At 51.7% G+C, this 23,068-nt stretch overlaps 1 protein-coding gene across 1 annotated transcript; it reads right to left on the reverse strand.

Annotated features, from left to right (window-relative positions):
• Positions 1-724: 724 nt before the first annotated feature.
• Positions 725-20,746, reverse strand: APH1A (aph-1 homolog A, gamma-secretase subunit). The gene is made up of 7 exons (XM_038769059.1): positions 20,550-20,746; positions 12,098-12,268; positions 11,162-11,235; positions 6,340-6,462; positions 3,924-4,051; positions 1,103-1,226; positions 725-983 (listed from the first exon to the last, which is right to left on the reverse strand). The coding sequence occupies exons 1-7, from the start codon at positions 20,660-20,662 to the stop codon at positions 919-921; spliced, it is 798 nt and encodes a 265-aa protein (XP_038624987.1). The 5' UTR covers positions 20,663-20,746; the 3' UTR covers positions 725-918.
• Between the last annotated feature and the right edge of the window lie 2,322 nt (positions 20,747-23,068).

Here is a 23,068-nt window from a genome sequence, read left to right on the forward strand (position 1 = left end):
CAAGCACTGTTCTAAGCGCTGAGGTAGATACGAGGTCATGAGGTTGTCCCACGTGGGGCTCCCGGTCTTCACCCCCATTTTCCAGATGAGGGAACTGAGGCTCAGAGAAGTGAAGTGACCTGCCCCAAGTCACCCAGCTGACAAGTGGCGGAGCCGGGATTAGAACCCACGACCTCGGACTCCCAAGCCCGGGCTCCTGCCGCTGAGCCAAGCTGCTTCTCCAGGGGCTCTGTACGCGGTAAGCGCTCGATAAATAGGACCGACTGGCCAACCACCCTCCCCTACCCCAGAAACGGGCCCCACACGCGGCTTAGAAAAAGCGGTTTATTCGCCCCTGATCACAATCACCTGGGTTAAAAGGGCGGGACCCTCCGCCCTCCGATGAAGACCGCAAGAAAAATCAGTTTCTAGAAAAGCGGCACGCCCTGCCATCCCCCTCCCCGTCGTCCCGGGGGCAAGTGGAAACCGTCCCACCTGAGTTGCCCCCCGGCCCCGGGTCCGAGGGGCTTCGGCCTCGCCGCGCCGGCGGGTGGGTGTGGAGGGAGGGGATCCCGTGAGGGTGATGGGGGGGTCCCCCATCTCCCCCTTCCCCACCCTGGGTGGGAGGGTGAAAATGCAGGCCCCCCCAAAAGCCTCGGCTCCTGTCTGGTCCTCCCCCTCACCTCGGTTGCCCCCGGGGTCTTGTTGGGGGGGAGGAGAGGGGGTCAACTGGTGGGGGGGGGGTGGAAGGAGGAAGAGATGAAGGGGCCGTCCCCCCCCCAACTTTGAAAAACTGACCGATGCGAGGCCACGGGCCTGAGAGCAAGGCGGGCTCGCAGCATCCCCTCTGCCCCGGTACCCAGCGGCTCAGAATCCCATCTCCATGGCAACCGCCTTGGGACCCCAAGGATTCGGCCTCCTCTCCCCCCCACCCCCGGCTCAGTCCTCGGTGGGGAAGCGAAGGGCCGAGTACATCATCACGGCGCCGTCCTCTGCCCGCCCGCCTGCAGAGGGGAAGGGCCGTCAGAGCGGGTCCGGCCGGGCGCGCGCACGCGCACGGAGACGCCCCGGCGGACGGAGGGAGGGCCGGGGATCGGGGGGTGGGTGACTGGTCAGTCCTTACACGAGAAGCTGCGTCGGATGCCGCCGAGGGAGCCGCCGGCCGTGACGAAGGCCCACAGGCCCATGGCCACGGTGAGCGCGCAGATGGGCAGCAGGCTGGCCTCGTAGCGGGGGTTCAGGAACGTCTGCGGGGGAGAGGAGAAGACGGGTCATGCCCCACACACATGGTGGGGAATCAATCAATCGTATTTATTGAACGCTTACATACATAAATATGAACAAGAGTAATAAATATGTACAAACATACATACATATATATATATATATTCATTCATTCATTCAATCGTATTTATTGAGCGCTTACTGTGTGCAGAGCACTGGGCTAAGCGCTTGGGAAGTCCAAGTTGGCAACGTTGTCGCACACTTCAGGGAGAGGCCGTGTCACCCAAGTCACGGGAGACGGGCCGTGCCACACGTCCGGGGGCGGGGAGATCGTGTCACACAAGTGGGGGGAGAACGGTCATGTTACACACACACACACACACAGGTGGGGGAGACCACGTGACAGACACTTGGGGGAGAGACCGTGTCGGACGAGTGGGGGGAGAGGAGACCTTGTCACTCAAAGTGGGGGTGGGGGGCGCGAAGGTCATGTTACACACACACAGGTGGGGGGGACCACATGACACGAGTGGGGGGAGAAGGGTCGTGCTACACATACCGGGGGAGGGGACACCAGGTCATACAAGCGAGGGGAGAAGGGTCATGCTACATGTATTGGTGGGGGGGACCACATGACACGAGTTGGGGTGAAGGGTCATGTTACACATACCGGTGGAGGGGACACCAGGTCATACAAGCAAGGGGAGAAGGGTCATGCTACACGTATTGGGGGGGGACCACATGACACGAGGGGGGAGAAGGGTCGTGTTACACATACCGGGGGAGGGGACACCAAGTCATACAAGCGAGGGGAGAAGGGTCATGCTACACGTATTGGTGGGGGGGACCACATGACACGAGTGGGGGGAAAAGGGTCGTGTTACACATACTGGGGGAGGGGACACCAGGTCATACAAGCGAGGGGAGAAGGGTCATGCTACACGTATTGGGGGGGGGGACCACATGACACGAGTTGGGGGAGAAGGGTCATGCTACACATACCAGGGGAGGGGACACCAAGTCATACAAGCGAGGGGAGAAGGGTCATGCTACATGTATTGGTGGGGGGGACCACATGACAAGTGGGGGGGAGAAGGGTCGTGTTACACATACCGGGGGAGGGGACACCAAGTCATACAAGCGAGGGGAGAAGGGTCATGCTACATGTCTTGGGGGGGAGGGGACCGTGTCACATACCCTTGAGGGAGAGTATATATTTGTCATGCAAGCCTACTTGTCATACAAGCCATTCATTATGTCCACTTGTCACACAATATGTTTTGTTTTGTCATCTGTCTCCCCCTTGTAGACTGTGAGCCCGCTGTTGGGTAGGGACCGTCTCGATATGTTGCCAACTTGTACTTCCCAAGTGCTTAGTCCAGTGCTCTGCACACAGTAAGCGCTCAAGAAATACAACTGAATGAATAAATGAATTCTCTGGGCCTCAGTTCCCTCATCTGTAAAATGGGGATTCATTCATTCATTCAATCGTATTTCTTGAGCGCTTACTGTGTGCAGAGCACTGTACTAAGTGCTTGGGAAGTCCAAGTTGGCAACATATAGAGACGGTCCCTACCCAACAACGGGCTCACGGGCTAGAAGGGGGAGACGGACGACAAAACACAACATGGAGACAGGTGTCAAGTCAAAAGGGGGCTCAGTCTTGGGAAGGCCTCATACAAGTCATACGAGTCCACTAGTCATATGAGTCCACTTGTCATACAAGTCATATGAGTCCCCTTGTCATACGTCATGCAAGTCCACTTGTCATACGAATCATACAAGTCCACTTGTCATACGAGTCACTTGAGTCCACTTGTCATACGAGTCCACTTGTCATACGAATCATACAAGTCCACTTGTCATACGAGTCATTCGAGTTCACTTGTCATATGAGTCCACTTGTCATACAAGTCATATGAGTCCACTTGTCACGCAAGTCACTTGAGTCCACTTGTCACGCAAGTCATACGAGTCCACTTGTCACACGAGTCATACGAGTCCACTTGTCATGAGTCATTCGAGTCCACTTGTCATGCAAGTCATACGAGTCCACTTGTCACGCAAGTCATACGAGTCCACTTGTCATACGAATCATTTGAGTCCACTTGTCATACGAGTCCACTCGTCCTACAAGTCATGCGAGTCCACTTGTCACGCAAGTCATACGAGTCCACTTGTCATGCAAGTCACACGAGTCCACTTGTCACGCAAGTCATACGAGTCCACTTGTCATACGAATCATTTGAGTCCACTTGTCATACGAGTCCAGTCGTCCTACAAGTCATGCGAGTCCACTTGTCATGCAAGTCATACGAGTCCACTTGTCACGCAAGTCATACAAGTCCACTTGTCACACAAGTGGAGGAAGAAGGGTCATGCCACACACCCGGGGGGCGGGGGGAGAGACCATTTCATACCCACTAAGGGTTGGGGAGACACCGCGTCCTACAAGGGGCCGGGGGGCGGGGAGGGTGAGAAGGATCATGCTACACATGTGTGGGAGGAAGCCGCGTGGAAAGACTATCTTATATGGGGTGGGAGGAGACCTCGCTAGACACATGGTGGGGGGAGAGACTGCTTTAAACGCAAGGGGAGAGACCATGTTGGACGCATGGAAACGCCACCCTCGCGTGTCAGGGGAAGACCGATTTAGATACGAGGACTGGGGGAGACCCCTCTTCCCATGTGGGGCGGAGAGACGGGCCCCCCGTACTCACCAGGCCCGAGGTCAGCAGGTGACTGGCCACCACCAGGCCCAGGGCCCAGTGTCGGTGTCGCTCGCAGGCGTCGAAGAACACGACGCCCCAGAAGGTGTGCAGGAGGACCAGGGCCGTGGTCAGGAACGCTGGGGGGCGGGATGGGATGGACGGACAGAAGGAAGGAAGGAAGGAAGGAAGGATGGAAGGGAGGGAGGGAGGGAGGGAGGAAGGAAGGAAGGGAGGAAGGGAGGGAGGGAGGGAGGGAGGGGGGAGGGAGAAAGAAAGAAAAAAGAGAAAGAGGGAAGGAAGGAAGGAAGGAAGGAAGGAAGGAAGGAAGGAAGGAAGGAAGGAAGGGAGGGAGGGAGGGAGGGAGGGAGGGGGGGAGAGAGGGAGAAAGAAAGAAAAAAGAGAGGGAAGGAAGGAAGGAAGGAAGGAAGGAAGGAAGGAAGGAAGGAAGGAAGGAAGGAAGGAAGGAAGGAAGGGAGGGAGGGAGGGAGGGAGGGAGGGAGGGAGGGAGGGAGGGAGGGAGAGAAAGAGAGGAAGGAAGGAAGGAAGGAAGGAAGGAAGGAAGGAAGGAAGGAAGGAAGGAAGGAAGGAAGGAAGGAAGGAAGGAAGGAAGGAAGGGAGGAAGGAAGGAAGGGAGGGAGGGAGGGAGGGAGGGAGGGAGGAGGGAGAAAGAAAGAAAAAAGAGAGAAGGAAGGAAGGAAGGAAGGAAGGAAGGAAGGAAGGAAGGAAGGAAGGAAGGAAGGAAGGAAGGAAGGAAGGAAGGAAGGAAGGAAGGAAGGAAGGAAGGAAGGAAGGGAGGGAGGGAGGGAGGGAGGGAGGGAGGGAGAGAAAGAGAGGAAGGAAGGAAGGAAGGAAGGAAGGAAGGAAGGAAGGAAGGAAGGAAGGAAGGAAGGAAGGAAGGAAGGGAGGAAGGAAGGAAGGGAGGGAGGGAGGGAGGGAGGGAGGGAGGAGGGAGAAAGAAAGAAAAAAAGAGAGAGGGAAGGAAGGAAGGAAGGAAGGAAGGAAGGAAGGAAGGAAGGAAGGAAGGAAGGAAGGAAGGAAGGAAGGAAGGAAGGAAGGAAGGAAGGAAGGGAGGGAGGGAGGGAGGGAGGGAGGGAGGGAGGGAGGGAGGGAGGGAGGGAGGGGGGAGGGAGAAAGAAAGAAAAAAGAGAGAGGGAAGGAAGGAAGGAAGGAAGGAAGGAAGGAAGGAAGGAAGGAAGGAAGGAAGGAACGGAGGGTGGGAGGGAGGGAGGGAGGGAGGGAGGACGCTCAGCCCAAACCGGGACAAATCGGTCCCCGGACCCCCGCCGCCCCCCGCATCCCCCAAAAGCGAGGGCTGGCGGCTGCCAAAATGGCCCTGGGGACCGGCCCCACCCCGTAAGAATAATGATGGCGTTTATTAAACGCTTACTATGTGCACAGCACTGTTCTAAGCCGTGTGACTTTGGGCCAGTCAATAATAATAATAATAATAATGGCATTTGTTAAGCGCTTACTATGTGCCAAGCACTGTTCTAAGCGCTGGGGGGGGGGGGGGGGATACAAGGTGATCAGGTGGTCCCACGGGGGGCTCACAGTCTTCATCTCCATTTGACAGATGAGGGAACTGAGGCTCAGAGAAGTGACTTCCCCAAGGTCACACAGCTGACAATTGGCAGAGCCGGGATTTGAACCCATGACCTTCCGACTCCAAAGCCCGGGCTCTTTCCAATGAACCACGCTGCTTCTCTTGAGCCAAGCTGCTTCTCTGCACCTCAGTGACCTCATCTGTAAAATGGGGATAAAGACTGTGAGCCCCACTGTGGGACAACCTGATCACCTTGTCTGTATCACCTTGTAATAATAATAATAATAATGATGATGATAATAATAATAATAATAATAATGGCACTTATTAAGCACTTACTATGTACAAAGCACTGTTCTAAGTGCTGGGAAGGTTACAAGGTGATCAGGTTGTCCCCATTTTACAGATGAGGGAACTGAGGCCCAGAGAATAATAATAATAATAATAATAATGGCACTTATTAAGCGCTTACTATGTGCAAAGCACTGTTCTAAGTGTTGGGGAGGTTACAAGGTGATCAGGTGGTCCCACGGGGGGCTCACAGTCTTCACCCCCATTTTCCAGATGAGGTCACTGAGGCCCAGAGAAGTGAAGTGACTTGCCCCAAGTCACACAGCTGACAATTGGCGGAGCCGGGATTTGAACCCATGACCTCATCTTCCAGTTCCCTCATCTGTCAAATGGGGATGAAGACTGGGAGTCCCCCCCCCGTGGGACCACCTGATCACCTTGTAACCTCGCCGGCGCTTAGAACAGGGCTTGGCACATAGTAAGCGCTTAACAAATACCATTATTATTATTATTATTATTATCGGACTGGCGGACTTGTGAGTGCGGCCCCCGGGAGGAGGGCGGGCGGGGGGCTCAGGGGAAGGGGCTTACCGGACGTGAGGAAGTAGTGGGGCGAATCCCCGTGGATCCCAACGATGCCGGGCCCCAGGGCGTCCGCCAGGATGTTGATGACGGAAAAGACGCCGCTGATGATGCCGAAGGACAGTCCGGACACTGGCCGGGGGGTGGGAGCGGCCCAGGAGAGCGGGTCGGGTTTGAGGGAGATCAGACGGAACATAATAATAATAACAACAATAATGGCATTTGTTAATTCATTCATTCATTCATTCATTCATTCAATCGTATTTATCGAGCGCTTACTGTGTGCAGAGCACCGGACTAAGCGCTTGGGAAGTCCAAGTTGGCAACATCTAGAGCCGGTCCCTACCCCACAGCGGGCTCACAGTCTAGGAGGGGGAGACAGACAGCAAAACAAGACTTATTAATGAAATAAAATAAATAGAATAAATATGTACAAATCAAATAAATACATTCATTCATTCAATCGTATTTATCGAGCGCTTACTGTGTGTAGAGCACCGGACTAAGCGCTTGGGAAGGACAAGTTGGCAACATCTAGAGACGGTCCCTACCCCACAGCGGGCTCACAGTCTAGGAGGGGGAGACGGACAGCAAAACAAGATATATTAACAAATTAAAATATATAGAATAAATATGTACAAATCAAATAAATACATTCATTCATTCAATCGTATTTATCGAGCGCTTACTGTGTGCAGAGCACTGGACTAAGCCCTTGGGAAGTCCAAGTCGGCAACATCTAGAGACGGTCCCTACCCAACAGTGGGCTCACAGTCTAGAAGGGGGAGACGGAGAACAAAACAAGACATATTAACAAAATAAAATAAATAGAATAAATATGTACAAATCAAATAAATACATTCATTCATTCATTCAGTCGTATTTATTGAGTGCTTACTGTGTGCAGAGCACCGGACTAAGCGCTTGGGAAGGACAAGTTGGCAACATCTAGAGCCGGTCCCTACCCCACAGCGGGCTCACAGTCTAGGAGGGGGAGACGGACAGCAAAACAAGATATATTAACAACATAAAATAAACAGAATAAATATGTACAAATAAAATAAATAAATTCATTCATTCAATCGTATTTATCGAGCGCTTACTGCGTGCAGAGCACTGGACTAAGCACTTGGGAAGTCCAAGTTGGCAACATCTAGAGACGGTCCCTACCCGACAGCGGGCTCACAGTCTAGGAGGGGGAGACAGACAGCAAAACAAGACATATTAACAAAATAAAATGAATAGAATAAATATGTACAAATCAAATAAATACATTCATTCAATCGTATTTATCGAGCGCTTACTGTGTGCAGAGCACCGGACTAAGCGCTTGGGAAGTCCAAGTTGGCAACATCTAGAGCCGGTCCCTACCCCACAGTGGGCTCACAGTCTAGAAGGGGGAGACAGACAACAAAACAAGACAGATTAACAAAATAAAATAAACAGAATGAATATGTACAAATAAAATAGAGTAATAATAAATATTATTTAAAATTAAAAGTAAGATTATTAATAATTATAATAGTAATAGTACTATAGAGTAATAATAAATAAATAGAGTAATTGTAAATAGAGTAATAATAGAGTAATAACAAATAAATAGAGTAATAATACATAAATAAACAAACAGTAACAATAAATAGAGTAATAATGATGGCATTTGTTACGAAGCACTGTTCTAAGCGCCGGGGAGGTTACAAGGTGATCAGGTTGTCCCACAGGGGTCTCACAGTTTTAATTCCCATTTGACAGATGAGGGAACTGAGGCACAGAGAATAATAAAAATAATGGCATTTATTAAGCGCTTACTACGTGCAAAGCACTGTTCTAAGTGCCGGGGAGGTTACAAGGTGATCAGGTTGTCCCACGGGGGGCTCACAGTTTTAATCCCCATTTGACAGATGAGGGAACTGAGGCACAGAGAATAATAATAATAATGGCATTTATTAAGCGCTTACTATGTGCAAAGCACTGTTCTAAGCACCGGGGAGGTTACAAAGTGATCAGGTTTTCCCACGGGGGGCTCACAGTTTTAATCCCCATTTGACAGATGAGGGAACTGAGGCTCAGAGAATAATAATAATGATGGCATTTATTAAGCGCTTACTACGTGCAAAGCACTGTTCTAAGCGCCGGGGAGGTTACAAAGTGATGAGGTTGTCCCACGGGGGGCTCACAGTTTTAATCCCCATTTGACAGATGAGGGAACTGAAGCACAGAGAATAATAATAATAATGGCATTTATTAAGTGCTTACTATGTTCTAAGCACCAGGGAGGTAACAAGGTGATCAGGTGATCGGCAACCCCATTTGACAGATGAGGGAACTGAGGCCCAGAGAAGTTAGGTGACTCACCCAAAGTCACACAGCTGACAGTTGGCGGAGCCGGGATTTGAACCCCTGACCTTGGACTCCAAAGCCCGGGCTCTTTGGAGAAGCAGCACGGCTCAGTGGAAAGAGCCGGGGCTTGGGAGGCAGAGGTCATGGGTTCAAATCCCGGCTCCACCAACTGTCACCTGGGTGACTTTGGGCAAGTCGCTTCACTTCTCTGAGCCTCAGTGACCTCATCTGGAAAATGGGGATGAAGACTGGGAGCCCCTGACCGTGGGACAACCCGATCACCTTGTAACCACCCCCCAGCGCTTAGAACAGTGCTTGGCACATAGTAAGCGCTTAATAAATGCCACCGTTATTATAGAGAAGCTGTGTGTCTCAGTGGGAAGATCCCAGGCTTGGGAGTCAGAGGTCACGGGTTCGAATCCCCGCTCCGCCACTTGTCAGCTGGGTGACCTTGGGGAAGTCACTTCACTTCTCTGCGCCTCAGTTCCCTCATCTGTCAAATGGGGATGAAGACTGGGAGCCCCCCATGGGACCACCCGATCACCTTGTAACCTCCCCAGTGCTTAGAACAGTGCTTGGCACATAGTAAGAGCTTAACAAAGGAGGAAATTATTATTATTGGACTCTCCCCAGCGCTTAGTACAGGGCTCCGCGCACAGCCGGCGCTCAGTAAATGCCACTGAATACTCACCGGAGGAGGAAATTATTATTATTGGACTCTCCCCAGCGCTTAGTACAGGGCTCCGCGCACAGCCGGCGCTCAGTAAATCAATCAGTCAATCGTATTTATTGAGCGCTTACTGTGTGCAGAGCACTGTACTAAGCGCTTGGGAAGTACAAGTTGGCAACATATAGAGACAGTCCCATGCGACTGAATACTCACCGGAGGAGGAAATTATTATTATTGGACTCTCCCCAGCGCTTAGTACAGGGCTCCGCGCACAGCCGGCGCTCAGTAAATGCCACTGAATACTCACCGGAGGAGGATTATTATTATTATTGGACTCTCCCCAGCGCTTAGTACAGGGCTCCGCGCACAGCCGGCGCTCAGTAAATGCCACTGAATACTCACCGGAGAAGGAAATTATTATTACTGGACTCTCCCCAGCGCTTAGTACAGGGCTCCGCGCACAGCCGGCGCTCAGTAAATGCCACTGAATACTCACCGCAGGAGGAAATTATTATTACTGGACTCTCCCCAGCGCTTAGTACAGGGCTCCGCGCACAGCCGGCACTCAGTAAATGCCACTGAATACTCACCGGAGGAGGATTATTATTATTATTGGACTCTCCCCAGCGCTTAGTACAGGGCTCCGCGCACAGCTGGCGCTCAGTAAATGCCACTGAATACTCACCGGAGGAGGATTATTATTATTATTGGACTCTCCCCAGCGCTTAGTACAGGGCTCCGCGCACAGCCGGCGCTCAGTAAATGCCACTGAATACTCACCGGAGGAGGAAATTATTATTATTGGACTCTCCCCAGCGCTTAGTACAGGGCTCCGCGCACAGCCGGCGCTCAGTAAATCAATCAGTCAATCGTATTTATTGAGCGCTTACTGTGTGCAGAGCACTGTACTAAGCGCTTGGGAAGTACAAGTTGGCAACATAGAGACAGTCCCATGCGACTGAATACTCACCGGAGGAGGAAATTATTATTATTGGACTCTCCCCAGCGCTTAGTACAGGGCTCCGCGCACAGCCGGCGCTCAGTAAATGCCACTGAATACTCACCGGAGGAGGATTATTATTATTATTGGACTCTCCCCAGCGCTTAGTACAGGGCTCCGCGCACAGCTGGCGCTCAGTAAATGCCACTGAATACTCACCGGAGGAGGATTATTATTATTATTGGACTCTCCCCAGCGCTTAGTACAGGGCTCCGCGCACAGCCGGCGCTCAGTAAATGCCACTGAATACTCACCGGAGGAGGATTATTATTATTATTGGACTCTCCCCAGCGCTTAGTACAGGGCTCCGCGCACAGCTGGCGCTCAGTAAATGCCACTGAATACTCACCGGAGGAGGATTATTATTATTATTGGACTCTCCCCAGCGCTTAGTACAGGGCTCCGCGCACAGCCGGCGCTCAGTAAATGCCACTGAATACTCACCGGAGAAGGAAATTATTATTACTGGACTCTCCCCAGCGCTTAGTACAGGGCTCCGCGCACAGCCAGCGCTCAGTAAATCAATCAGTCAATCGTATTTATTGAGCGCTTACTGTGTGCAGAGCACTGTACTAAGCGCTTGGGAAGTACAAGCTGGCAACATATAGAGACAGTCCCATGCGACTGAATACTCACCGGAGGAGGAAATTATGATTATTGGACTCTCCCCAGTGCTTAGTACAGGGCTCTGCACACAGCTGGCGCTCAGTAAATTAATTAATTAATTAATAATATTAATAACGGCACTTATTAAGCGCTTACGATGCGCAAAGCACTGTTCTAAGCGCTGGGCCCTGTTCTGAGGCGACTGAAATACTCACCGTAGGCCATCTGCCGGATGGATATGGGGGACCGCCCGTCCTCACTCAGCGATGCCAAGCCCTCGTCCGCTTTCCTGTGGCATGCATTAATAAATAAATTTTTATTAATATTCATTAATATGCATTAAATAAATATACATTAATAAATAAGTATTTGTTAATAAATGCATATTGAATATTTATTGGTATTTTATGCTAATAAATAATATTAAACATTTATTAATATTTTATGCTAATAAATATTTATTTAAAATCTTATTTATCTGATATTTAATGTTCAGGTAAATATCTGAATATTCATTCATCAATAAATATTTATATTTATTAATGAAAAGTATTCGTTGATATTTATTGATGAATAAATATTTATTGATAAATAAATTAATAAGTATTTATTAATAAATAATTTAATAAATATTTACCAGTGTCCCCTTTTAGACTGTGAGCCCACTGCTGGGTAGGGACCGTCTCTATATGTTGCCAATTTGTACTTCCCAAGCGCTTGGTACAGTGCTCTGCACACAGTAAGCGCTCAATAAATAAAATTGATTGATTGATTGACTGTCTCTATAGGTTGCCAATCTGTACTTCCCAAGCGCTTAGTACAGTGCTCTGCGCATAGTAAGCGCTCAATAAATACGATCGATTGATTGATTGATTGACTGTCCCTATAGGTTGCCAATCTGTACTTCCCAAGCACTTGGTACAGTGCTCTGCACATAGTAAGCGCTCAATAAATACGATTGATGATGATGATAAGTGAATGTTGATTAATACATAAGTATTTATTGATATTTATTGATAAGTAACTATTTATTCCTATTAATAAAGGTCAGGAGGGAATGGGGCTTCGCGGGGGGTCCCGTCCCGGACTGCGGTAGACTCCCCTTCCCCTGGAAGGGTCCGCCCGCCCCCCTACCCGGCCCCTTTTCCTACTTGAGCAGCTTGTAGTAGGCGAAGCGGAAGGCTTCCTGGAGGAGGACGGCCACGGCCGCCCCGAAGAGCAGGAGTCCAGTCTGGAGCCGGGCGTCGCTCCGGTCGCTCCACTGGACCGACAGAAACCAGACGACGGAGGCCAGGAGCAGGGAGACCAGCCAGAAAAAGGCCCTGGATGCGGACGGGAGAAACCGGAGAATCGGGATGCGGCAGGAGGGAGCCCGCTTGTAATAATAACAATAATAATAATAATAATAATAATAATCATGGCATTTGTTAAGCGCTTACTACGTGCAAAGCACTGTTCTAAGCGCTGGGGGGAATACAATGTGATCAAGTTGTCCCACGCAGGGCTCACAGTCTTCATCCCCATTTTTACAGAGGGGATAACGGGAGGCTCAGAGAAGTTAAGTGACTTGCCCAAGGTCACACAGCAGACCTGTGGTGGAGTCGGAATTCGAACCCACGGCCTCTGACCCCAAAGCCCGGGCTCTTCCCACTGAGCCACGCTGCTTCTCTTTTTACTTTTTGTACTTTTTTTTCCTCTTTTTGTACTTCCCAGGCGCTTAGTACAGCGCTCTGCACACTAGAAATACCATTGAATGAATGAATGAATGCGGTCAGACCGGCGGGGAGCCTTCCCAGCGGACGGTGGAGGCGCTTAGGACAGTGCTTGGCACCGAGGAAGCGCTTAACCAATAGCGCCGTCATTATTAATCGATGAGATGTCACTACTAGAGAAGCAGCGCGGCTCAGCGGAAAGAGCCCGGGCTTTGGAGTCAGAGGTCGTGGGTTCAAATCCCGGCAGCACCACTTGTCAGCTGGGTGATTTGGGGCGAGTCACTTCACTTCTCTGGGCCTCAGTTCCCTCATCTGGAAAATGGGGATGAAGACTGGGAGCCCCCTGGGGGACAACCTCCCCAGCGCTTACAACAGTGCTTTGCACATAGGAAGCGCTTAATAAATGCCATCATTATTATTATTATTATTATTAACCAATACCATCGTCATTATTATTAGATATTATTAGAGAAGCAGCACGGCTCAGTGGAAAGAGCCCGGGCTTTGGAGTCAGAGGTCGTGGGTTCAAATCCCGGCTCCCCCACTTGTCAGCTGGGTGACTTGGGGCGAGTCACTTCACTTCTCTGGGCCTCAGTGACCTCATCTGGAAAATGGGGATGAAGACTGGGAGCCCCCCGGGGGACAACCTCCCCAGCGCTTAGAACAGTGCTTTGCACATAGGAAGTGCTTAATAAATGCCATTATTATTATTATTATTAACCAATACCATCATCATTATTATTAGATTGGATATCATTATTAAGGGGAAGCAGCGTGGCTCAGTGGGAAGAGCCCGGGCTTTGGAGTCAGAGGTCGTGGATTCAAATCCCGCCTCCCCCACTTGTCAGCTGGGTGATTTGGGGCGAGTCACTTCACTTCTCTGGGCCTCAGTTCCCTCATCTGGAAAATGGGGGTGAAGACTAGGAGCCCCCCGTGGGACAACCTCCCCAGCGCTTAGAACAGTGCTTTGCGCATGATAAGCACTTAATAAATGCCATCATTATTATTATTATTATTAACCAATACCACCATCATTATTATTAGATTAGATATCGTTATTAAAGAAGCAGCGTGGCTCAGTGGAAAGAGCCCGGGCTTTGGAGTCAGAAGTCGTGGGTTCAAATCCCAGCTCCACCAATTGTCAGCTGGGTGATTTGGGGCGAGTCACTTCACTTCTCTGGGCCTCAGTTCCCTCATCTGGAAAATGGGGATGAAGACTGGGAGCCCCTCCATGGGACAACCTCCCCAGCGCTTAGAACAGTGCTTTGCACATGGTAAGCACTTAATAAATGCCATCATTATTATTATTATTAACCAATACCATCGTCATTATTATTAGATGAGTTATTATTAGAGAAGAAGCATGGCTCAGTGGAAATCAATCAGTCATATTTATTGAGCGCTTACTGTGTGCAGAGCACTTTACTAAGCGCTTGGGGAAGTCCAAGTTGGCAACATATAGAGACAGTCCCTACCCAACAGTGGGCTCACAGGCTAGAAGAGCCCCCAATCGTAATTATTGAGCGCTGTGTGCAGAGCACTGGACTAAGCGCTTAGGAAGTACAAGTCGGCAACGTACAGAGACGGTCATTCATTCATTCAGTGAATCGTATTTATTGAACGCTTACTGTGTGCAGAGTACTGGACTAAGCGCTTGGGAAGTACAAGTCGGCAACGTATAGAGACGGTCATTCATTCATTCATTCAATCGTATTTATTGAGCGCTTCCTGTGTGCAGAGCACTGGACTAAGCGCTTGGGAAGTACAAGTGGCAACGTATAGAGACGGTCATTCATTCATTCATTCAATCGTATTTATTGAATGCTTACTGTGTGCAGAGTACTGGACTAAGAGCTTGGGAAGTACAAGTCAGCAACATATAGAGATGGTCATTCATTCATTCATTCATTCAATCGTATTTATTGAGCGCTTCCTGTGTGCAGAGCACTGGACTAAGCGCTTGGGAAGTACAAGTCGGCAACATATAGAGACGGTCATTCATTCATTCAATTGTATTTACTGAACGCTTACTGTGTGCAGAGCACTGGACTAAGTGCTTGGGAAGTACAAGTTGGCAACATATAGAGACTGTCATTCATTCATTCATTCAATCGTATTTATTGAGCGCTTCCCGTGTGCAAAGCAATGGACTAAGCGCTTGGGAAGTACAAGTTGGTAACATATAGAGACGGGCCCTACCCAACAGCAGGCTCACAGTCTAGAAAGGGTGAATTCATTCATTCATTCATCCAATCGCATTTATTGAGCGCTTCCTGTGTGCAGGGCACTGGACTAAGCGCTTGGGAAGTCCAAGTCGGCAACATCTAGAGACGGTCCCCACCCAACATTCATTCATTTATTCATTCAATCGTATTTATTGAGCGCTTCCTGTGTGCAGAGCACTGGACTAAGCGCTTGGGAAGTCCAAGTTGGCAACATCTAGAGATGGTCCCCACCCAACATTCATTCATTCATTCAATCGTATTTATTGAGCGCTTCCTGTGTGCAGAGCACTGGACTAAGCGCTTCGGAAGGACAAGTCGGCAACACATAGAGACGGTCCCTACCCAACATTCATTCATTCATTCAATCGTATTTACTGAGCGCTTCCTGTGTGCAGAGCACTGGACTAAGCGCTTCGGAAGGACAAGTTGGCAACATCTAGAGACGGGCCCTACCCAACAGCGGGCTCACAGTCGAGAAGGGGTGAATGAATAATACCCCTTTTACAGATGGGGAAACCAAGGCACAGAGAAGTTAGGCGACATTCCCGAGGTCACCCAGCGGTCATTCATTCATTGATTCTCAGTCCAACAGCCGTCCTGGTTTATGGGCCGGGCGGGAATTCCTGGGTTTCATCCTGGGGCGTCTTCCTCTCCTCCCCTTCCCCCCTCAGCTGAGGGTCAAAGGCCACTGGAACCGAAACCTGGCCACCAGCTGTTGTTTTGGACTCTTCCAAGCGCTCAGTACACTGCTTTATAATAATGGCATTTATGAAGCGCTTACTATATGCAAAGCACCGTTCTAAGCGCTGGGGAGGTCACAAGGTGATCAGGTGGTCCCACGGGGGGCTCCCAGTCTTCATCCCCATTTTCCAGATGAGGGAACGGAGGCCCAGGGAGTAATAATAATGGCATTTGTACTTCCCAAGCGCTTGGTACAGTGCTCTGCACACAGTAAGCGCTCAATAAATATGATTGATGATGATGACGATGAATAATGATGGCATTTGTTAAGCGCTTACTACGTGCAAAGCACCGTTCTAAGTGCTGGGGAGGTTACAAAGTGATGAGGTGGTCCCACGGGGGGCTCACAGTCTTCATCCCCATTTTACAGATGAGGGAACTGAGGCCCAGAGAATAATAATGATGGCATTTGTTAAGCGCTTAGTACGTTCTAAGCGCTGGAGAGGGCACAAGGTGATAGGTGGTTCCACGGGGGGCTCCCAGTCTTCATCCCCATTTGACAGATGAGGGAACTGAGGCCCAGAGAATAATAATGATGGCATTTGTTAAGCGCTTACTACGTGCAAAGCACCGTTCTAAGCGCTGGGGAGGTTACAAGGTGATCGGGTTGTCCCACGGGGGGGCTCCCAGTCTTCATCCCCATTTTACAGATGAGGGAACTGAGGCCCAGAGAATAATAATGATGGCATTTGTTAAGCGCTTAGTACATTCTAAGAGCTGGAGAGGGCACAAGGTGATCAGGTTGTCCCATGGGGGGCTTCCAGTTTTCATCCCCACTTGACAGATGAGGAAACTGAGGCCCAGAGAATAATAATGATGGCATTTGTTAAGCGCTTACTACGTGCCAAGCACTGTTCTAAGCGCTGGGGAGGTCACAAAGTGATGAGGTGGTCCCACTGGGGGCTCCCAGGCTTCATCCTCATTTTCCAGATGAGGGAACTGAGGCCCAGAGAATAATAATAATGGCATTTGTTAAGCGCTTAGTACATTCTAATTGCTGGAGAGGGCACAAGGTGATCAGGTGGTCCCACGGGGGGCTTCCAGTCTTCATCCCCACTTGACAGATTAGGAAACTGAGGCCCAGAGAATAATAATGATGGCATTTATTAAGCGCTTACTACATGTCAAGCACTGTTCTAAGAGCTAGGGAGGTCACAAGGTGATCAGGTTGTCCCACTGGGGGCTCCCAGGCTTCATCCCCATTTTCCAGATGAGGGAACTGAGGCCCAGAGAATAATAATGATGGCATTTGTTAAGTGCTTACTACATGCCAAGCACTGTTCTAAGCGCTGGGGAGGTCACAAGGTGATCAGGTGGTCCCACTGGGGGCTCCCAGGCTTCATCCCCATTTTCCAGATGAGGGAACTGAGGCCCAGAGAATAATAATAATGGCATTTGTTAAGCGCTTACTACGTGCAAAGCACCATTCTAAGCACTGGGGAGGTCACAAGGCGATCCCACGGGGGGCTCCCAGTCTTCATCCCCATTTGACAGATGAGGGAACTGAGGCCCAGAGAATAATAATAATGGCATTTGTTAAGCGCTTACTATGTGCAAAACACCATTCTAAGCGCTGGGAAGGTGACAAGGTGATGAGGTTGTCCCAAGGGGGGCTCACAGTCTTCATCCCCATTTTCCAGATGAGGGAACTGAGGCCCAGAGAATAATAATGATGGCATTTAAGCGCTTACTATGTGCAAAGCACCGTTCTAAGCGCTGGGGAGGTCACAAGGTAATCAGGTGGTCCCACAGGGTGCTCCCAGTCTTCATCCCCACTTGACAGATGAGGAAACTGAGGCCCAGAGAATAATAATGATGGCATCTGTTAAGCGCTTACTACATGCCAAGCACTGTTCTAAGCGCTGGGGAGGTTCCAAGGTGATCAAGTTGTCCTCCATGGGGCTCCCAGTCTTCATCCCCATTTGACAGATGAGGAAACTGAGGCCCAGACAATAATAATGATGGCATTTATTAAGCGCTTACTATGTGCAAAGCACTGTTCTAAGCGCTGGGGAGGTTACAAGGTGATCAGGTTGTCCCACGGGGGGCTCCCAGTCTTCATCCCCATCTGACAGATGAGGGAACTGAGGCCCAGAGGAGTGAAGTGACTCGCCCAAAGTCACCCAGCTGACAACTGGCGGGGCCGGGATTTGAACCCGTGACCTCCGACTCCAAAGCCCGGGCTCTTTCCGCTGAGCCACGCTGCTTTGCACACAGCAAGCCCTCAGTGAATACGACTGACTGACTCTACTCCCAAGCACTTAGTACAGTGCACGGGACACGGTAAACACTCAGGGAATACGACTAATTACTCTCCCAAGCGCTTAGTACAGCGCTCTGCACCCAAGCACTCAGTGAATACGACTGGTTGCTCTCCCAAGCGCTTAGTACAGTGCTTTACACCGAACAAGCGCTCGGTGAATATGATTAATTACTCTCCCAAGCGCTCGGTGAATGCAACTGATTACTCTCCCAAGCGCTTAGTACAGCGCTCCACACCCAACAAGCGCTCAGTGGAGACAACTGATTGCCCTCCCAGGCGCTCAGTACAGCGCTCTGTACCCAACAAGCGCTCGGTGAATACGGCTAATTGCTCTCCCAACCGCTCAGTACAGCGCTCTGCACCCAATGAGCACTCAGTGAATACGAATAATTGGTCTCCCAGGTGCTCAGTACAGTGCTCTGCACCCACCAAGCGTTCAGTGAATACATCTGATTGCTCTCCCAGGCACCCAGTATAGTGCTCTGCACACAACAAGCGCTCAGTACGGCGCTCCGCATCCAACAAAGGCTCACTACGGCGCTCCGCCCCCAACAAGCGCTCGGTGAAGACGACTAATTGCTCTCCCGGGCGCTCAGTACAGCACTCTGCACCCAACAAGCGCTCGGTGAAGACCCCTGTGAGCCCATAGGGACCGTCTCTGTATGTTGCCAACTTGTCCTTCCCAAGCGCTTAGTACAGTGCTCTGCACACAGTAAGCGCTCAATAAATACGCGTGACTGATTGATTAAGTGCTCTCCCAGGCGCTCAGTACAGCGCTCCACACCCAAAAGGCGCTCAGTACAGCACTCCGCACCCAAAAGGCGCTCAGTACAGCGCTCCGCCCCCCACAAGCGCTCGGTGAAGACGACAGATCGCTCTCCCGGGCGCTCAGTACAGCGCTCTGCACCCAACAGGCACTCAGTACAGTGGTCCGCACCCCAACAAGCGCTCAGTACAGCGCTCCGCACCCCAAGCGCTCAGTCCAGCACTCAGCGCCCAACAAGCGCTCGGTGAACATGACCGATTGCTCGCTCTCCCGGGCACTCAGTACAGCGCTCCACACCCAAAAGGCGCTCAGTACAGTGCTCCACACCCAAAAGGCGCTCAGTACAGTGCTCCATACCCCACAAAAGCGCTCAGTCCAGCGCTCCGCACCCAAGAAAGGCTCAGTCCAGCGCTCGGCCCCCAACAGCCGCTCGGTGAAGACGCCCGACAGCTCGCTCTCCCGGGCGCTCAGTACAGCGCTCCGCACCCAAAAGGCGCTCAGTACAGCGCTCCGCACCCAACAGGCGCTCAGTACAGTGCTCAGTACAGCGCCCCCCACAAGCGCTCGGTGAAGACGCCCGACTGCTCGCTGTCCCGGGCGCTCAGTACAGCGCTCCGCACCCAAAAGGCGCTCAGTACAGCGGTCTGCACCCCAACAAGCGCTCAGTCCAGCGCTCCGCACCCAACAAGCGCTCAGTGAAGGCGACTAACTGCTCTCCCAGGCGCTCAGTAAATAGCTCCACACCCAAAAAGCGCTCAGTCCAGCGCTCGGCCCCCAACAGCCGCTCGGTGAAGACGCCCGACTGCTCGCTCTCCCGGGCGCTCAGTACAGCGCTCCGCACCCAACAGGCGCTCAGTACAGTGCTCAGTCCAGCGCCCCCCACAGGCGCTCGGTGAAGACGACCGATTGCTCTCCCGGGCGCTCAGTACGGCGCTCCGCACCCCAACAGGCGCTCAGTACAGTACTCCATACCCCCCAAAAGCGCTCAGTCCAGCGCTCCGCACCCCACAAGCGCTCAGTGAAGACGACTAACTGCTCTCCCGGGCGCTCAGTACATAGCTCCGCACCCAAAAGGCGCTCAGTACAGTGCTCCGCACCCCCTACAAGCGCTCAGTCCAGCGCTCCGCCCCCCCACAAGCGCTCGGTGAAGACGCCCGATTGCTCGCTCTCCCGGGCGCTCAGTACAGCGTTCCACACCCAAAGGGCGCTCAGTACAGCGCTCCACACCCCCCAAAAAGCGCTCAGTCCAGCGCTCCGCCCCCGCCCCCCCCAGCGCTCGGTGAAGACGACCGCTTGCTCGCTGTCCCGGGCGCTCAGTACAGCGTTCCGCACCCAAAAGGCGCTCAGTACAGCGCTCCGCCCCCAAAAGGCGCTCAGTACAGCGCTCCGCACCCCCAACAGGCGCTCAGTACAGTGCTCAGTCCAGCGCCCCCCAACAAGCGCTCGGTGAAGACGCCCGATTGCTCGCTCTCCCGGGCGCTCAGTACGGCGCTCCGCATCCAAAAGGCGCTCAGTACAGCGCTCCGCACCCACCAGGCGCTCAGTACAGCGCTCCACACCCAAAAGGCGCTCAGTACAGCGCTCCACACCCCCAGAAAGCGCTCAGTCCAGCGCTCCGCCCCCAAGAAGCGCTCGGTGAAGACGCCCGATTGCTCGCTCTCCCGGGCGCTCAGTACGGCGCTCCACATCCAAAAGGCGCTCAGTACAGCGCTCTGCACCCCCAACAAGCGCTCAGTACAGCGCTCCGCACCCAAAAGGCGCTCAGTCCAGCGCTCCACACCCCCAGAAAGCGCTCGGTCCGGCGGTCCGCCCCCCCCCCCCCCCCCCCCGGGGGCGCTCAGTACAGCGCTCCACACCCCCCCCCAAGAGGCGCTCAGTACGTCGCTGGACACTGACCCGGCCACCAGGATGATGACCCTCAGCGGGTCCCCGGCCACCGTGAGCAGGACCAGGGCGCAGGCCGGCCCGAACGCCACCAAGGCGCACCCGAAAAACACGGCCGCCCCCATGGGCCGCCAGGACCACCACCGCCACCAAAGCAGGGCGGCCGGCGCGGAGGAGGAGGAGGACGACGAGGACGAGGACGAGGAGGCGGTGGCGGTGGCCGGCCGCCCCGCAGGCAGCGCCCTCCGACTACGGCGGCCGCCCTGGGACATCCCGCGCCGGACCCGCCCGGGACACGCCCACTTCCGCCTCCTAGGCCAATGGGAAACGGGTGGAGGGGCGGGGCTGCGGGGAGGGGCGCTCCCCGGCCAATGAGAGACGGGGTGAGGGGCGGGGCTACGGCCGGGGAGCCGGACCGGGCGCGCGGCATGCTGGGAGATGTAGTTCTCACGCCCCCCCACCTCCGCCTGAGGGGAAGGGACAGGCGGCCGAGACTTCCCTTTCCCCTTCCCTTCCCCCTTCCCTTCCCCCTTCCCTTCCCCCTTCCCCCTTCCCTTCCCCCTTCCCTCTTCCCCTTCCCTTCCCTTCCCTCTTCCCTTCCCTCTTCCCTTCCCTTCCCTCTTCCCTTCCCTCTTCCCTTCCCTTCCCTTCCCTTCCCTTCCCTTCCCTTCCCTTCCCTTCCCTCTTCCCTTCTCTCTTCCCTTCCCTTCCCTCTTCCCTTCCCCCTTCCCTTCCCCCTTCCCCCTTTCCTTCCTTCCTTCCTTCTTTCCTTCCTGTTTTTTTAATGGTATTTATTAAGCACTTACTATATGCAAAGCACTGTTCTTTTCTTCCTCCTTCCTTTCTTTCTTTCATGCCTTCCTTCCTTCTTTCCTTCCTTCCTTCCTTCCTTTCTTTCTTTCATGCCTGCCTTCCTTCCTTCCTTCCTTTCTTTCATGCATGCCTTCATTCTTTCTTTCTTTCCCTCTTTCTTTCCTTCCTTCCTTCCTTCCTTCCTTCCTTCCTTTCTTTCATGCATGCCTTCATTCTTTCTTTCTTTCCTTCTTTCTTCCCTTCCTTCCTTCCTTCCTTCCTTCCTTCCTTCCTTCCTTCCTTCCTTCTTTCTTTCCTTCCTTCCTTCCTTCCTCCCATGCATGCCTTCATTCTTCCTTTCTCTCTTTCTTTCCTTCCTTTCTTTCTTTCATGCGTGCCTTCATTCTTTCTTTCCTTCTTTCATTCTTTCTTTCATTCATGCATGCATTCATACATGCATTCCTTCATTCATTCTTTCTTTCAATCAATCAATCATCAATTGTATTTATTGAGCGCTTACTGTGTGCAGAGCACTGGACTAAGCACTTGGGACGTACAAGTTGGCAACATCTGGAGAGAGTCCCTACCCAACAGTGGGCTCACAGTCTAAAAGGGGGAGACAGACCATGAAACAAAACGTGTAGACAGGCGTCAATACTATCAGAATAAATAGAATTAGAGCTATACACACATCACTATTCATTCATTCATTCAATCCTATTTATTGAGTGCTGACTGTGTGCAGAGCACTGGACTAAGCGCTTGGGAAGTACAAATGGGCCCAACAACAGGCTCACAGGCTAGAAGCAGCGTGGCTCAGTGAGAAGAGCCCGGACTTGGGAGTCAGAGGTTGTGAGTTCTAATCCCACCTCTGCCACTTGTCAGCTGTGTGACCTTGGGCAGGTCACTTCACTTCTCTGGGCCTCAGTTCCCTCATCTGGATAAACGGGGATTAAGACTGTCAGCCCCACGTGGGACAACCTGATAGCCCACTCTTGGGTAGGGACCATCTCTATACGTTGCCAACTTGTACTTCCCAAGCGCTTAGTACAGTGCTCTGCACACAGCGCTCAATAAATACTATTGAATGAATGAACTCTATTTTGTTAATGATGTGCATCTAGCTTTATTTCTATTTATTCTGACGACTTGACACCCATCCACGTGTTTTGTTTTATTGTCTGTCTCCCCCTTCTAGACTGTGAGCCCGTTGTTGGGTAGGGACCGTCTCTAGAGGTTGCCAACTTGGACTTCCCAAGCGCTTAGTCCTGTGCTCTCCACACGGTAAGCGCTCGATAAATACGACTGAATGAATGAATGAATAATGTTGGTATTCTTTAAGCACTTACTATGTGCCAAGCACTGTTCTAAGCTCTGGGATAGATACAAGATTTCCAGATTGATCACCTTGTATCCAACCCCGGCAATTCCAGTCACTTCACCTCTTCGGGCCCCAGTTCCCTCCTCTGTAAAATTCATTCATTCAATCGTATTTATTGAGCTCTTACTGTGTGCAGAGTACTGTACTAGGCGCTTGGGAAGTCCAAATTGGCAACAGAGACAATCCCTACCCAACAACGGGCTCGCAGTCTAGATGGGGGAGACGGACAACAAAACAACAGTGCTTGGCACATAGTAAGCGCTTAACAAATGCCATCATCATTATTATTAGTAGTAGAAGTAGAAGAAATACCTGTATATATGTATGTACGTATTTATTACTCTATTTTATTTGTACA

This window comes from Tachyglossus aculeatus, chromosome Y4 (assembly GCF_015852505.1).
Source record: "Tachyglossus aculeatus isolate mTacAcu1 chromosome Y4, mTacAcu1.pri, whole genome shotgun sequence".
NCBI classification, from domain to species: Eukaryota; Metazoa; Chordata; class Mammalia; order Monotremata; family Tachyglossidae; genus Tachyglossus; species Tachyglossus aculeatus.